Below are 14,069 nucleotides of genomic sequence, written 5' to 3'. Positions count from 1 at the left end.
CTTGTCGGCTAATTTTCTTTGCTTTATGTTTAAAACCCACCTATGAATGAGTACATGTGATAATTGTTTTTCTGTGTCTGGGTTACCTCACTCAAAATAATGTTTTCTAGCTCCATTTTCCTGCAAAATTCAAGCTGTTGTTTTTTCCTGCTGTATAGTACACCACTGTGTGAATGGACCACATTTTCCTTATCCATTCTTCAATCGAGGGGCATTTAGGTTGTTTCCAGGTTCTGGCTATGACAAACAAAGCTGCTATGAACATAGTTGAGCATATGTCCTTGTGGCACGATTGAGCATCCTTTGGATATATACCCAAAAGTGGTATTACTGGGTCTTGAGTAAGGTTGTTTCTTAATTTTCTGAGAAATCGCCATACTGACATCCAAAGGGATTCTGCAAGCTTGTATTCCCACCAGCAATGCAGAAGTGTTCCCTTTTCCCCACAACCTCTCCAGCAGAAGAAGTCATCAGTGTTTTTGATCTTGGCCATTCATTCAGGTGTAAGATGAAATCTCAGAGTTGTTTTGATTTGCATTTCTCTGTTGACTAAGGATGTTGAACATTTCCTTAACTGTCTTTCAGCCATTTTAGATTCATCTGTTGATGAGTTCTCTTTTTAGGTCTGTACTCCATTTTTTATTGGATTATGTGATCTTGTGGTGTCCAATTTCTTGAGTTCTTTGTATATTTTGGAGATCAGACCTCTGTCTGATGTGGGGTTAGTGAAGATCTTTCCCATCCTGTAGGCTGTTGTCATTTTGTCTTGTTGACCGTGTCCTTTGCTTTACAGAAGCCTTTCAGTTTCAGGAGGTCCCATTTATTAATTGTTTCTCTCAGTGTCTGTGCTGCTGGGGTTATATTTAGGAAGTGGTCTCCTGTACCAATGTGTTCAAATGTACTTCCCACTTTCTCTTCTATAAGGTTCAGTGTGACTGGCTTTATGTTGAGGCCTTTGATCCATTTGGACTTGAATTTTGTGCATGGTGATAGATATGGGTCTATTATCATTCTTCTACATGTTGATATCCAGTTATGCCAGCACCATTTGTTAAATATGCTTTCTTTTTTTCCATTTGATATTTTTTGCTTCTTTGTCAAAAATCAGGTGTTCAAAGGTATGTGGATTGATATCTGGGTCTTCTATTCGGTTTCATTGGTCCTCGTGTCTGTTCTTAAGCCAATACCAGGCTGTTTTCAGTACTGTAGCTCTGTAATAGAGTTTGAAGTCAGGGATTGTGATGCCTCCAGAAGTTCTTTTATTGTACAGGATTGTTTTGGTTATGCTGGGTTTTTTGCTTTTTCATATGAAGTTGAGTATCATTCTTTCGAGCTCTTTGAAGAATTTTGCTGAGCATTGCATTGAATCTGCTAAAAAAAACTTTTTTATTAAAGAAAAATGCAAATAACATTTTAGATGTATAAAAAATAAATATTAGGGTTTTGAGTGTAGTCTGAGTATGGTACTAGAGGACTTGCCTCATATATTCAAGTTTTTGGATTTAATTTTCAGCATTGAAGGGAAAAAGAAGATAAAATAGCAACACGATGAAAATAAGGGTCTACTACTCATCTTAAGAAAGAAACACAGAAATAATGCTTGTAAAGCTTAGGACATGCTTGAGCATAATAAGCAATAGTGGTAAAATGCTGAAGAAGTTCTTGTTCAGGAACGTTCATTGAGCTGGACATAGTAGTAGTAGTGCCTTTAATCTCATCACTTAGGAAGTGGCCAACCTATGCTGCAGAAAAACTAAAAAAAAAGCAATGATAGGAGACTTTGTAGATAGGTAGTATTTTGAAACCTTTGTACTATATATTCTTTTTTTTTTTTTTGGTTTTTCGAGACAGGGTTTCTCTGTGGCTTTGGAGCCTGTCCTGGAACTAGCTCTGTAGACCAGGCTGGTCTCGAACTCATAGAGATCCGCCTGCCTCTGCCTCCCGAGTGCTGGGATTAAAGGCGTGCACCACCATCGCCCGGCCTGTACTATATATTCTTACCTGAACAAGTTATTTTATATAACTTTAATATCATTGTTATTTCTTTCACATTTGAAGGAATAGATCCATGTAACCTGATCTGGTTTTGAAGATCATTGTTGATATTTACATTAAGAGAGTGAGATTATAAGATCATAGTTTACCTTTCAGAAAAAAATGTTCCTAATTTTGGATGTGACTCATGGCATATATAGTTCACTGGGATGAGGAAGGCATGGCTGTGGGTCCAGTTCCTGATTGATGCTTGAAGGCAGCTTGGGAAGCAGAGAACAGAGGAATGACTGATCCTCAGCTGGCTTTCTCTTTTTTCTCTTTTTATCTGGTCTGCACTCTAGCCAATTGGATAATGTATCCACATCCAGGTTAGGTCTTAACCTGCTCAGCTCATTTTCTTTATAATCACCCTTTACAGGCATATACAGAGGTGTGTTTATTGATATCAGTGTGTGTTTAATCTGATCAACCTTAAAATCAAAATTGACTATTGTAATTCCTCTCTTGTCAATTTGATACCCAAACACGTCACTTTTAAACCACAATACTTCAACCATCTCATATTTAATAATGTAAAATATGTTTAGTCCCTTGCTAACAGTCACCAAAATCTTGACAGTTCTAACATTGTCAAAAAAAAAAAAAGCCCCAAAGTAGCCAGGCAATGGTGGCATATAACTTTATCCTAGCACTTGGGAGGCAGAGACAGGTGGATCTCTGAGTTCGAGCCTAGCCTGGTCTACAAAGAGAGTTCTAGGACAGGCTCCAAAGCTACAGAGAAACTGTGTCTTGAAAAGCCCCCCACAAAACAAAAAAAAAAACCCAACAAAACAAACAAACAAACCCAAATGATATAGTCTCTTTGGAGACTCAAATCAGTCTCTTAACTATGATCTGCAAAGTAAAAAAATACAAATTATATAGTTCTACCATACAGTGTCACATGTCAAACATTCCAGTTTCTAAAGAGAATTCTGATTCTTAAAGAATATAACAAAGATCAGACCAATGCAAGACTAAAACCTAGTAAGGCAAACACCAAACCCTGTAATTCTCTGTCTGATATCCAGGGCTCATGGTTGCTTCATCTGGGTTCTAACAGGCTTGGGAACTCTGACTTAACTCAGTAGCTTGTAGCATTCATAGCCTGTTAGTGGGCCCTGTTTGCCTCTCACATCTCCAGTCCCTATTGAAACATAGGCTTCACCTTCACAACTTCATGAACAGCCTGATCAGGAGTTCCAAGCAGAACACCTGACACTGCTATGAGTTTCCTGGCATCAGCAGCTTTCTGGAGCCAAGGCCTCCCCAACATTTCAATTTTTGTATGCCTACAAAGCCAAGTAGATACACCATGTAGATAATGCCAAGATCCTACTGGGACAACAGCTTCAGTAAACTCTGTGTGCCTTCAGGCTGCACCTGGGAAAGCACTTCCCTAGGTAGCTCTGCTAGAGCAGGGTGCCCTGGAAGCAGTCTTAGTTCAGTCACTCCCTCTTAAATATATGTTCCTTATGTTGAATAAAATACTTATGGTGATTAATATTGTTGCTGTTAGTCTAGATCTCAGAAAAGGTTTTATGTATATTTTTACTATTCTACATATTAAAATTGATTAAATATTTAGCTAACATTTATAAAAAAGATAATATTCTTTTTAATGTACTGTGGAGTAGTTGAATTTTGTTTGATTTGAATTTTACATCTATTTACTATCCATATAAATTACCAAGTATGACACTAAAACTTTATGCTTATTGTCTTTTTATGATCTAACTTTGAACAGCAATATTTATGGCTCATTTCCATAGACTAGATTATTTTTTAAGATAGAATCTCCCCATTACCTTCGGCTGACCTCAGAATGTAGTGTTCTTTTGCCTAAGCCTTCTCAGCACTGGGATTACTGGCATGTAGCACCATAACGAGCCTTTAGATTAGCATTTTAATGGCTCTGTGCTCTGTTAGCTATTACTACTCTCTAGTTTGCCTTTCTTGCACCAAAAACTCTCGTTATTAATGACAGGTGGTTTATTCTATCAAAATCATTACCTAGTGTCTGTGTGTCTCTGTATGATCAAAGGAGGATTACAGTAGTAGCTGAAATCTCTACTAAAGTACTTCCCTTTGAGTTTGGTGCTAGTTTACCACATTTTCTGTCCCTTGAATCAGAAGTAGAAATTTAAAGGTACTGACCCTGCCTTTTTAGTGGACTTTTTCTCTAGCAGTATGTCTGAGGCAGCAGCTATAAAGTTTTATAAAGTTGTTTACCCCTAGTTTGTAATTACCTTTGATATTTAGAGGTGAATTATTAAGTAGAGTAATTGAGTTTGTCACAAGAAATACTTATGGTCTACAAATTTAATCAGAAGGCTTAAAATTTATTAATTGTTCTTTAGTGTGATCTGATCTTCCAGGTATGGATGCTAGCTAATTGCAGAACCATTTAGGACATATTAATCATATTAGGAAAGATAGGAAAGCCTAGTATTTTACTTGTTTTTGTTATTTTCTATGCTTAGCATTCTTTGCTTTTGCTAAGTCCCTTAACGGTTTTTGATTTTTTTTTGAGATTGGGTTTTATGTAGCCCAGGTTGGCCTTGAACTCCTGATTAACCTGTCCAGCCTCCCCGTATAGTAATAGGAGCGGTGGGGCTGCATCCCCAGCACCCCGGCCGCCTGGCTAGCTTATGCCCCGAAATAATTACACGGACACTGTATTCTTTTAAACACTGCTTGGCCCATTAGCTCTAGCCCTTACTGGCTAATTCTGATATCCCGATCAACCCATCTCTAATAAACTGTGTAGCACCAGTCTTACCGGGAAAGATTCTAGCCTACGTCCTCCTGGGTCTGAGCTTCATGCGTCTGCCTCAGAGAGCAGAGCTATGGCGTCTGCCCGGGAGAGGGGAACATGGCGTTTCTGAGCTCACTTCCTCTTCCTCCCAGCATTCTGTTCTGTTTACTCCACCCACCTATGTTCTAACCTATCAGGGCAAGCAGTTTCTTTATTTAATTAACCAATGACCTTCCTCCATCATCCCCGCTTCCATGATAGGTTTGCACCACCATACACAGGGTTTTTGGAACACTTTTTAAAAATTCTTTCAATTTTTTTATCATTATTTGTGTGTGTATGAGGGAGAGAGAGAGAGGAATTAACATACACCATAGCATGCATATGGAGGTCAGAGGACAACTTTTGGGAACTGATTCTCCTGCCATGTGTTCTAGAGATCAAAAGGTCATCAGGCTTGCACAACAAGCTCTTTTACACACCGAGCTGTCTCACCAGCCCTGAAGATTTTTTATTGTAGCATAATATGCATAAAATTCAATTTTAATTGTTTAATTTAGTGACATCAAGTATAGTCAAACTGATTTATAATTACTTACACTATCCATCTCTAGAAAGTTTTCATCATCTCAGATATAAACTTTGTACATATTAAATGATTATTCTCTATTTCTCACCCTCCTTAACTTTTGATAACCAGTTCTACTTACTGGTAGCCCTTGCTGGCCTGGAACTCATTCATAGACCAGACTGGCCTCAAACTCATAGATCCATTTGCCTCTGCTCAGTTGTTCAGTGTCATCCTGGCTACATGAGACCTTGTCTTATTACAGACAAGCAAACAAACAATACACTTCCTTTCAACAGTGATAAGCATAAGGGTGATGTCATAGGATGTTTCCAGATACTGTAGTGAATGCCTTTAATCCTAGTACTCAGAGGCTGAGACAGGCAGATTTCTGTCCAGCCTGCCCCATGTAATGAGAACACCAAAACAAACAAAACCAACCAACCAAGTTGAACTATATATATGTTACTTGGTGAAACATGTTCAGTTCTTTTTGTCAATGCTGGGAATCACACCAAGGGCCCCATTTCATTTTTTCTATAATACCTGAGTTATATCCCCCGAATCTCTCTTCAAATCTTTATTTTAATTGGGTTGTTGATTATTAATTAAAATTAAAGCCATAATCTGATGTCTTCAATGTACCTACTATGATAGCTAAGAATACCCACTGTGTCTGACTTGAGTTTATACAGTTGTGCATGCTGTCACAGCTGCTGTGAGTTCATATATGCAGCTTCCCTGTTATCCTAGAAACACTCTTTTGTAGTAGTCATCCTCAACATCTTACAATCTTTCTGCCATCTTCTGCAATGACCCCTGAGTGAGCTAGCTTTCTTTCTTTCTTTCTTTCTTTCTTTCTTTCTTTCTTTCTTTCTTTCTTTCTTTCTTTCTTTTGATTTTTTCTTCCTTTTTTAGGATTTTGAGACAGGGTTTCTCTGTGGCTTTGGAGCCTGTCCTGGAACTCGCTCTGTAGTCCAGGCTGGCCTCAAACTCACAAAAGATCCACCTGTCTCTGCCTCCTGAGTGCTGGGATTAAAGGCACCTGGTTTTGATCCCTGATTTTTAAGAGGAGCAGGGTGTGATATAGATGTCCCATTTGGGATTTAACACTTTGTAATCTCTTGTCTGCATGTTGGTCAGTTGTAGGTGTCTGTATTAATCACCATCTACTGCTAAAAGAAATTCTTTGATGACGATTGAGAGATATACTAATCTATGGGTATAACAGTCACTAGAAGCTGGTTTCATATTACGTTCATTTTGCATGTTCTCTTCTAGAATCTGTGAGATGTTTAGTCACAGGTTTTTGGCTCCAGTAAGAGCTTGAACTTTTTTGTTGTTGTTGTTGCTTTGTTTGTTTTTTTGAGACAGGGTTTCTCTGTTTAATAGCCCTGCTGTCCTGGAACTTGCTCTGTAGACTAGGCTGGCTACAGAGAAACCCTGTCTCGAAAAAAAAGAAAGAAAGAAAGAAAATAGAAAAGAAAAATGTGCATGGAAATTTCTGTGTTATTAATTTGGAACTCATTCTTCCACTTTAGGACCGCAAATTAACTAAAGCTGAGCAGCAACGGTTCAAAGAAGAAGCAGAGATGTTGAAAGGCCTCCAGCATCCCAATATAGTTCGATTTTATGATTCCTGGGAGTCTATATTAAAAGGAAAGAAATGTATTGTGTTAGTGACTGAACTAATGACATCAGGAACCTTAAAGACGTAAGTTGACTCTAATAGTACCTATTGAGATGGAAATCATTTTAAGAAGTCATAAAAATTATTTATAAGCTTTCTAACTTAAGAATTTGTAGAGGGGCTGGGGCTATAGCTCAGTGAAATAGCATTTACTTAGTATATACAAGGGCTTGGTTCCATCTCTAGTAACTATAACAATAAAAAAGAACTTGTAGAATCTATTTCAGATTGATTGAAAAATCAAGATGTTAATGAAGTTTGTTAGACTATGCAGTTCTGAAAAGTTAATGTTTGGGGACCTGGAGATGAAGTTCAATTGATTAAGTGCTTGCCTAGTATGCATTAAACCATGGATTCAATCCCCTGCACACATACAACTAGGAACAGTGGCACCACCTTTAATCTTAGCACTGTGTAGTGTGGTAGAGATAGGAGGATCAGGAGTTGATGGTTATTCCTGGCTACATGATGAATTCATGACCAGCTTGAGCTACATGAGACCATGCCTTAAAAACCCAAAAAGTGGGGTAGAGAGATGTCTCATAAGTTAAGAGCTCTTGTTGCTCTTGCAGAGCCTCCTAGCATCATTGTGATGGCTTATAACCAGGGAATCTAGTGACCTCTTCTGACATCAGTGAGTACCTGGTACGCACTTAGAAAACATACATGCATGCAGGCAAGCCCTCATACACATAAAATAAATAAATCTTAAAAACCCCACAAAAGTTAATGTTTTAGATATATCATAAAATTTGAGTTAAAAATTATTATAAATTATGATTGCATTTTAAAAGATAATGACTTGCTAAGGGTTTGGCCCAATTTATACATCTTGCAAGGAATAACTACTGTTTTTTTGTTTGTAACCAACTTTTTATTTGGTATGAATTGATTGTATAATCAATTGTATATTTACAACTTTATTATTTAAAGTTACAATTTGATTTTTTTTGCTTTTTTGAGACAGGGTTTCTCTGTGGCTTTGGAGCCTGTCCTGGAACTAGCTCCTGTAGACCAGGCTAGCCTCGAACTCACAAAGATCCAAGTGCTGGGATTAAAGGCGTGTGCCACCACCACCCAGCCATTTTTCCTAACATTTTACAGTAAAATTTTATGTAGCCATGCCCTCCAGTGAATATATAAGTAATTATTTACACATAGAGAAGGGCTTTCTTTTTACAATGGTGTTTTCATCCCACAACCTCATTCTAGTATGGTTCTTTTTTTTTTTTTTTGGTTTTTCGAGACAGGGTTTCTCTGTGGCTTTGGAGCCTGTCCTGGAACTAGCTCTGTAGACCAGGCTGGTCTCGAACTCACAGAGATCCGCCTGCCTCTGCCTCCCAAGTGCTGGGATTAAAGGCGTGCGCCACCACCGCCCGGCTAGTATGGTTCTTATTTTGAATTAAAAGTACTAGACTTTGTAGAGTATCTTTTGGCATAAGTCATACCATTTTTTTTAAATGTAATGTGAGGTGAGGTGGGATGGTAAACTTAAGTGACCCGTAAAGTGACTGTAGGTCAGGTCACTGAAAGATGAGAATGAGGGTTTAAGTAGGGGTGTGGGGTTTTTTTTTGTTTTTGTTTTGTTTTGTTTTGTTTTTGCTACAGCAAACAATAGAAGATAATTCAGGGGCTGGAGAGATGGCTTATTGGTTTAGAGTACCTGCTGCTCTTCCAGAGGTCAGAGTTCAGGTCCTGGTCTCCACATTGGGCAACTCAAAATTGTCTAACTTTAGGCCCTAGGTGGGCCATTGCTCTATTCTGACCCCCACAGGCATGTACGCTTGTGTGCACATTAACAAATACATAAGTAAAAACAAAAAAATAAAAAACCTTAAAAATTATTCAGTGGTAGTATTCATAGTAAGTAAATAAGCAGAGCAGCATACTTATAGTGGTACTTATAGACTAATCTGGGAATGTTTGTTTACACATGATCTTTGTTTCTTTTGAATAGGTACTTAAAACGATTTAAAGTCATGAAGCCAAAGGTCTTAAGAAGTTGGTGCAGACAAATTTTAAAAGGATTGCAGTTCTTGCACACAAGGACTCCTCCTATTATTCACCGGGATCTGAAGTGTGACAACATTTTTATCACAGGACCCACTGGATCTGTGAAGATTGGTGATCTGGGACTTGCAACCTTAATGCGCACATCATTTGCTAAGAGTGTCATTGGTGACTAATATTTTACAGTTTACTGCTGGGTGTTAGATTTGTCAGTTGTATAGGACTGGAATAAAGCTGATGAGTTAGCTACAGTTTTGGGCAAAATTTTGAACACTGCCTGTTTTTTAAGGTTTTGTTTTTGTTACACACACACTATTTTTTTAAAATTAAGACAGGTTCTTCTGTAACCTGGGCAGGCATCAAATTTGCTATGTAATATATGACCTTGAACACTCCAGTCTTGGGATTTTAGGACCCAGACAGCACATTCAACCGTTAATTTGCTTTGAAATATTTGTGAATATGATTTGAAATACCGGTTATATGAAAACTGACTTATTTCCAATACCTAGTGTGTATATTTTATAGAATATATTAAGAACTAATTTTTTAATTTATCTTTATTTTACATGTATGGGTGTTTTACCTACATGTATGTCTGCATATACAGTGCCCACAGAGGTCTGAAGATGGTGCTGGAGCCCTCAGAGTTGGAGTTTCAGACAGTTGTTAGCCACCATGTGGATTCTAGGAACTGAACCCCAACAAGTGCTCTTAACAGCTGAACTATCTCTCCAGCCTCATCTATTAAGGATTATTGAAAGATTTTGAAGACTTAAAGAAAAAAATTTACTAAATTAATTTATGCAAATTTGAATTAAAAAGACAGAAATGCAAAATAAAATCAGATTTAATCTATATCTAGTTATCTTTTTATTTGGAGACAGGATCTCTTTATTATATAGTAGTTCTGGCTGACCTGGAACTTGCTATGCATAGCAGTCTGGCCTCAAATTCAGAGATCCTCCTGCCACTGTCTACTGAGTGCAGGCATCAAAGGCTTGCATCATAGTGCCTGGCCTTTTCTTTTCTTAGGACAGGATTTTATTGTAGACCAAGATGGCCTTGAAAATACTATGTAGCTGAGAATAACCTTAAAATTCTGACCTTCTTGCTTGTTACTATACAAGTACTAGGATTACAAGTGTGAGCCACCATGCCTGTCTAAAGTTAGATTTTTTTTTAACATCTTAACTTTGAATTGTACTTTAAATTGTACTTCATCAGTAAAAATGTTAAATTTGTTATTTTTTTTTTTTGAGATAGAGTCTCTCTATATAGCCTTGGCTGTCCTGAAACATTCTGTAGACCAGGCTTGGCCTCAAACTCAAAGAAATCCATCTACCTCTGTCTCCCAAATGCCAGGACTAAAGGTGTGCACCACCACACCCAGCCTAACTTATAGATTTACTTTGAAAGAGCAGAAAGTAATAGATACTTTTTATGGGAAAGAATATCTTGATTAATATATCTCTTTAATAAAAATATGGTTATGGTGTTATTTTGTAGGCACTCCTGAGTTTATGGCTCCAGAGATGTATGAAGAACACTATGATGAATCTGTAGATGTTTATGCTTTTGGGATGTGTATGTTGGAAATGGCTACTTCGGAGTATCCATATTCCGAGTGCCAGAATGCAGCTCAAATATACCGTAAAGTAACCAGTGTAGGTATACTTTTATTCATTTTACTTCATAGATTGCCACATTTTGTGTTAAAATTGATAAAATTGACTTAGTAGAATTTAATTATAGGACAAAGGGTGTGACTTAGTGGAAGAAAAAAGAAAAAGTCCCCTCTCCATTATGGTTTATTTTTATATAACAATGTTAGTTTAACCATTCACTTAGAAAAGGTTTATAAAGGTTTCTATTTATGTACTTGAACTCTATTAGGGTCATATAAAATGTTCTGTATTGTTTTGGAGAAAATGTACAGGTATGGTACAATTTTAGATATTAGTTTTGGTCTTGGTTGTTTTTTTGTTTTTTTGGTTTTTTTTTCCTGAGACAGCATCTCACTATGTGCCTCTGACTGTCCTGGAACTCACTACATAGATCAGGCTGGCTGCAATGTCAAAGAGATGCTCTGCCTCTGCCTATGACGAGCTGGGATTAAAGGCATGCTCCCCTACACCCGGTTTGATTGGTCTTAATTTTTAAAGCTGGATAATAAAACTAAAAGAGTTTGAAGGACTTTAATACTTTAAGTGCCCAGTTAGGAAATAGAATTCAGCATGTAGTTTGACAAGTGAATCTCTTATATAAGTAATGTTTTATGTTAGAAATTGCAAGAACTGCAATGACAATAAGTGTTTGCTGCCCTAGGAAAGCTTACATTTCTAGGAGGAGAATAATATCAATAAAGAAATAGCTAGCAAGACATGGTGGTGCACACCTGTAATCCCAGCACTTGGGAGTCTAAGTTTGAGGCCAACCTGGGCTACAAAATGAAACCCTATTCAGAAAATAAGAAAAAAATCAGTATAAAATAAAAGGATAGGAGTATAGTAAGGGATGCAAAGTAGAATTGGAGTGTTTTCATTGTTTAGGGTAGACTACTTCGCATATAGCTGGGTGACTTGAGATAGATCATGAAAGAGATTGTTAATGTTTCAGGAAGTTAATAATAAGAGTCATCTTTTAATCTTTTAAAATTAAGTTATTTTAAATAGACAGATAACATTGTATACATTTATGGGATACAATATGATATATACAATGTAAAATCAAGGTAGTTTACCTCTAATTTCATTTCCTTATTATTTTTTGTGGTGAAACATTTAAAACTTACTTTTTAAGTTACTTTATAATATGCTGTGTTTTATTGACTATAGTCATTGTGCTGTGGACTGTATTTCAAAGCTTTTTCCTGCTGTTTAATTGCAACTTTTACCCATTAAGCAACAATTCCTAATTTCTTCCTAGCCTCTGATAAGAGCTCAGAAAAAGAACTGCAATGCCTTATTAGTGTATGTCCTTTATCTAAAGAACCCCAAGTACAAAAGTATTTTGTGCTTGATTTATAAATTATAATTCTATAACTGTCTTCACTTGCATATAGAGAAAGGCATGAATTGCCAAGAAAATCAGGAAGAGGTTAGAGGAGAGATTATACAGGACGTTTTCTATGTATAGAATAACATTATCAGGGTTTCACTGTGTCACTGAGGCTGACCTTGAACTCATGAATTTCTACCTTAGCCTCCCAAGTTCTGTGCATAATACAGTCTTTTTTGTGATTCTGGGGATGAAATTTAGGGCCTAATGAAAACTACACAAGTGCTCTACCACTGATCCATACCCTTAGCATAACTGCAATTTTGAATGACTATTATTTTTATATTAACATACAAAAATGCCATATCACAATTTACATTTGTACCTCTCTCAAAGCTTCTTGAATTTTGAATCCAAATTAATTCCCAATCTTGCTAGATTTATCTAGTATATGAGTCTTTATTTTTTAAGGTAGTATGATAGGTGTAGAAGTAGATCTTAGGTTATCTCAATTTATGGCAATTATTTTTCCAGATTAATTTGCAATTTTCTATATAATGACTACAACAATAATTGGATAGTTTTCTTTTTTTTTTTTTTGTTTTGTCTTGTTTTGTTTTGTTTTTTCGAGACAGGGTTTCTCTGTGGTTTTGGAGCCTGTCCTGGAACTAGCTCTTGTAGACCAGGCTGGTCTCAAACTCACAGAGATTCGCCTGCCTCTGCCTCCCAAGTGCTGGGATTAAAGGCGTGCACCACCACCACCTGGCTTGGATAGTTTTCTGAAAGCCTAAAACTTATAAACAGCCGGGCGATGGTTACTTTTTCACATTTTTATATGTATGTATTATTTTAATTTGTTCTTATTCATCCTCTCACTAATCTCTCATATTTTCCCTGTCTGCATCTTGCATTCTAGTCCCACTAATAATCCTCACTCTGCTTTTGTATCATATGTATTTCATTATCCCCCAGTCTCTCCCTCCCTTTTCATAACTGTTTCTCCCCATTTCACACACAGGCACACACAACACATGCACATGCACACACACACACAGACATTATTCCACCTATGGTAGAGAACATGTATTCTGGCTTATTTTATTTAACATGATTTCCAGTTTCACCCATTTTCCTGCGAGTGCTGTGATTTCATTATTCTTTATAGTTGAATAAAATTCTGTTGTATATATGTACCACACTTTTACTATATATTTATTTGTGAATAGACATCTAGACTGGTTAATTTCTTAACTGTTGTGGATTGTATATCAATAAACACAGTTATATGAGTGTCTCTGTGGTATGTTGACTAAAGAGTCCTTTGGATATATGCTCTGGAGTGTTATAGCACTGTTATATGACAGTTTTATTTTCAATTTTTTGAGGAGCCTCCATACTGATTTCCATAATGGTTGCAATACATTACATTCCTACCAGCAACTGATAAGGTTTCTACTTTTCCACATACTTGCCAGCCTTAGTTTTCATTTCTTTTTCTTTTTTTTTGCTTAATTTTAATAAGTTCTTTGAGAATATCATGCAGTTATTTTGATTGTATTCACCCTCTCTACTCCAGGTCTTCTCAGATCCAGTCTTCTTTACTTTACTTTCCCATTTAACTTAGTGTCCATTCATTCATGTGTCTCTCTCCCTGACAAGGCCTATTTGTGCTTTTCAGATTTTTGTATTTTTTTTTTTTTTTGGTTTTTTGAGACAGGGTTTCTTTTTAGCTTTGGAGCCTGTCCTGAACTAGCTCATGTAGACCAGGCTGGCCTCAAACTCACAGAGATCCGCCTGCCTCTGCCTCCTGAGTGCTGAGATTAAAGGTGTGCGCCACCACTGCCCAGCTGTTCAGATATTCTTGAATGCTTCTACTGGAACATGGCCAACTTATCAGAGGCTTTACTTTTAGAGAAAACTGATCCATTCTCTATGAGCTGCTAAGAATTCCCAGTAGCCCTTCATTTAGGGGTGAAACTTTCTGTTCAACTCCCCTCTCCATGCTCAGA

General features: G+C 37.0%; 1 protein-coding gene across 1 annotated transcript in view; it reads left to right on the top strand.

Moving 5' to 3' along the window:
• Wnk3 (WNK lysine deficient protein kinase 3) overlaps positions 1 to 14,069 on the top strand; it is a 130,338-nt gene that overhangs the window by 37,715 nt on the left and 78,554 nt on the right. Inside the window, exons 3-5 of the mRNA XM_075957597.1 lie at positions 6,902 to 7,074; positions 9,008 to 9,228; positions 10,570 to 10,727. Of these exons, the coding sequence (XP_075813712.1) occupies positions 6,902 to 7,074; positions 9,008 to 9,228; positions 10,570 to 10,727 (552 nt within the window). The remainder of the gene's footprint in view (positions 1 to 6,901; positions 7,075 to 9,007; positions 9,229 to 10,569; positions 10,728 to 14,069) is intronic.

Source organism: Microtus pennsylvanicus, chromosome X, assembly GCF_037038515.1.
Source record: "Microtus pennsylvanicus isolate mMicPen1 chromosome X, mMicPen1.hap1, whole genome shotgun sequence".
NCBI lineage: Eukaryota > Metazoa > Chordata > Mammalia > Rodentia > Cricetidae > Microtus > Microtus pennsylvanicus.
Note: the sequence above shows the minus strand (reverse complement) of the source record. Positions and strands in the feature narration are given on the sequence as shown.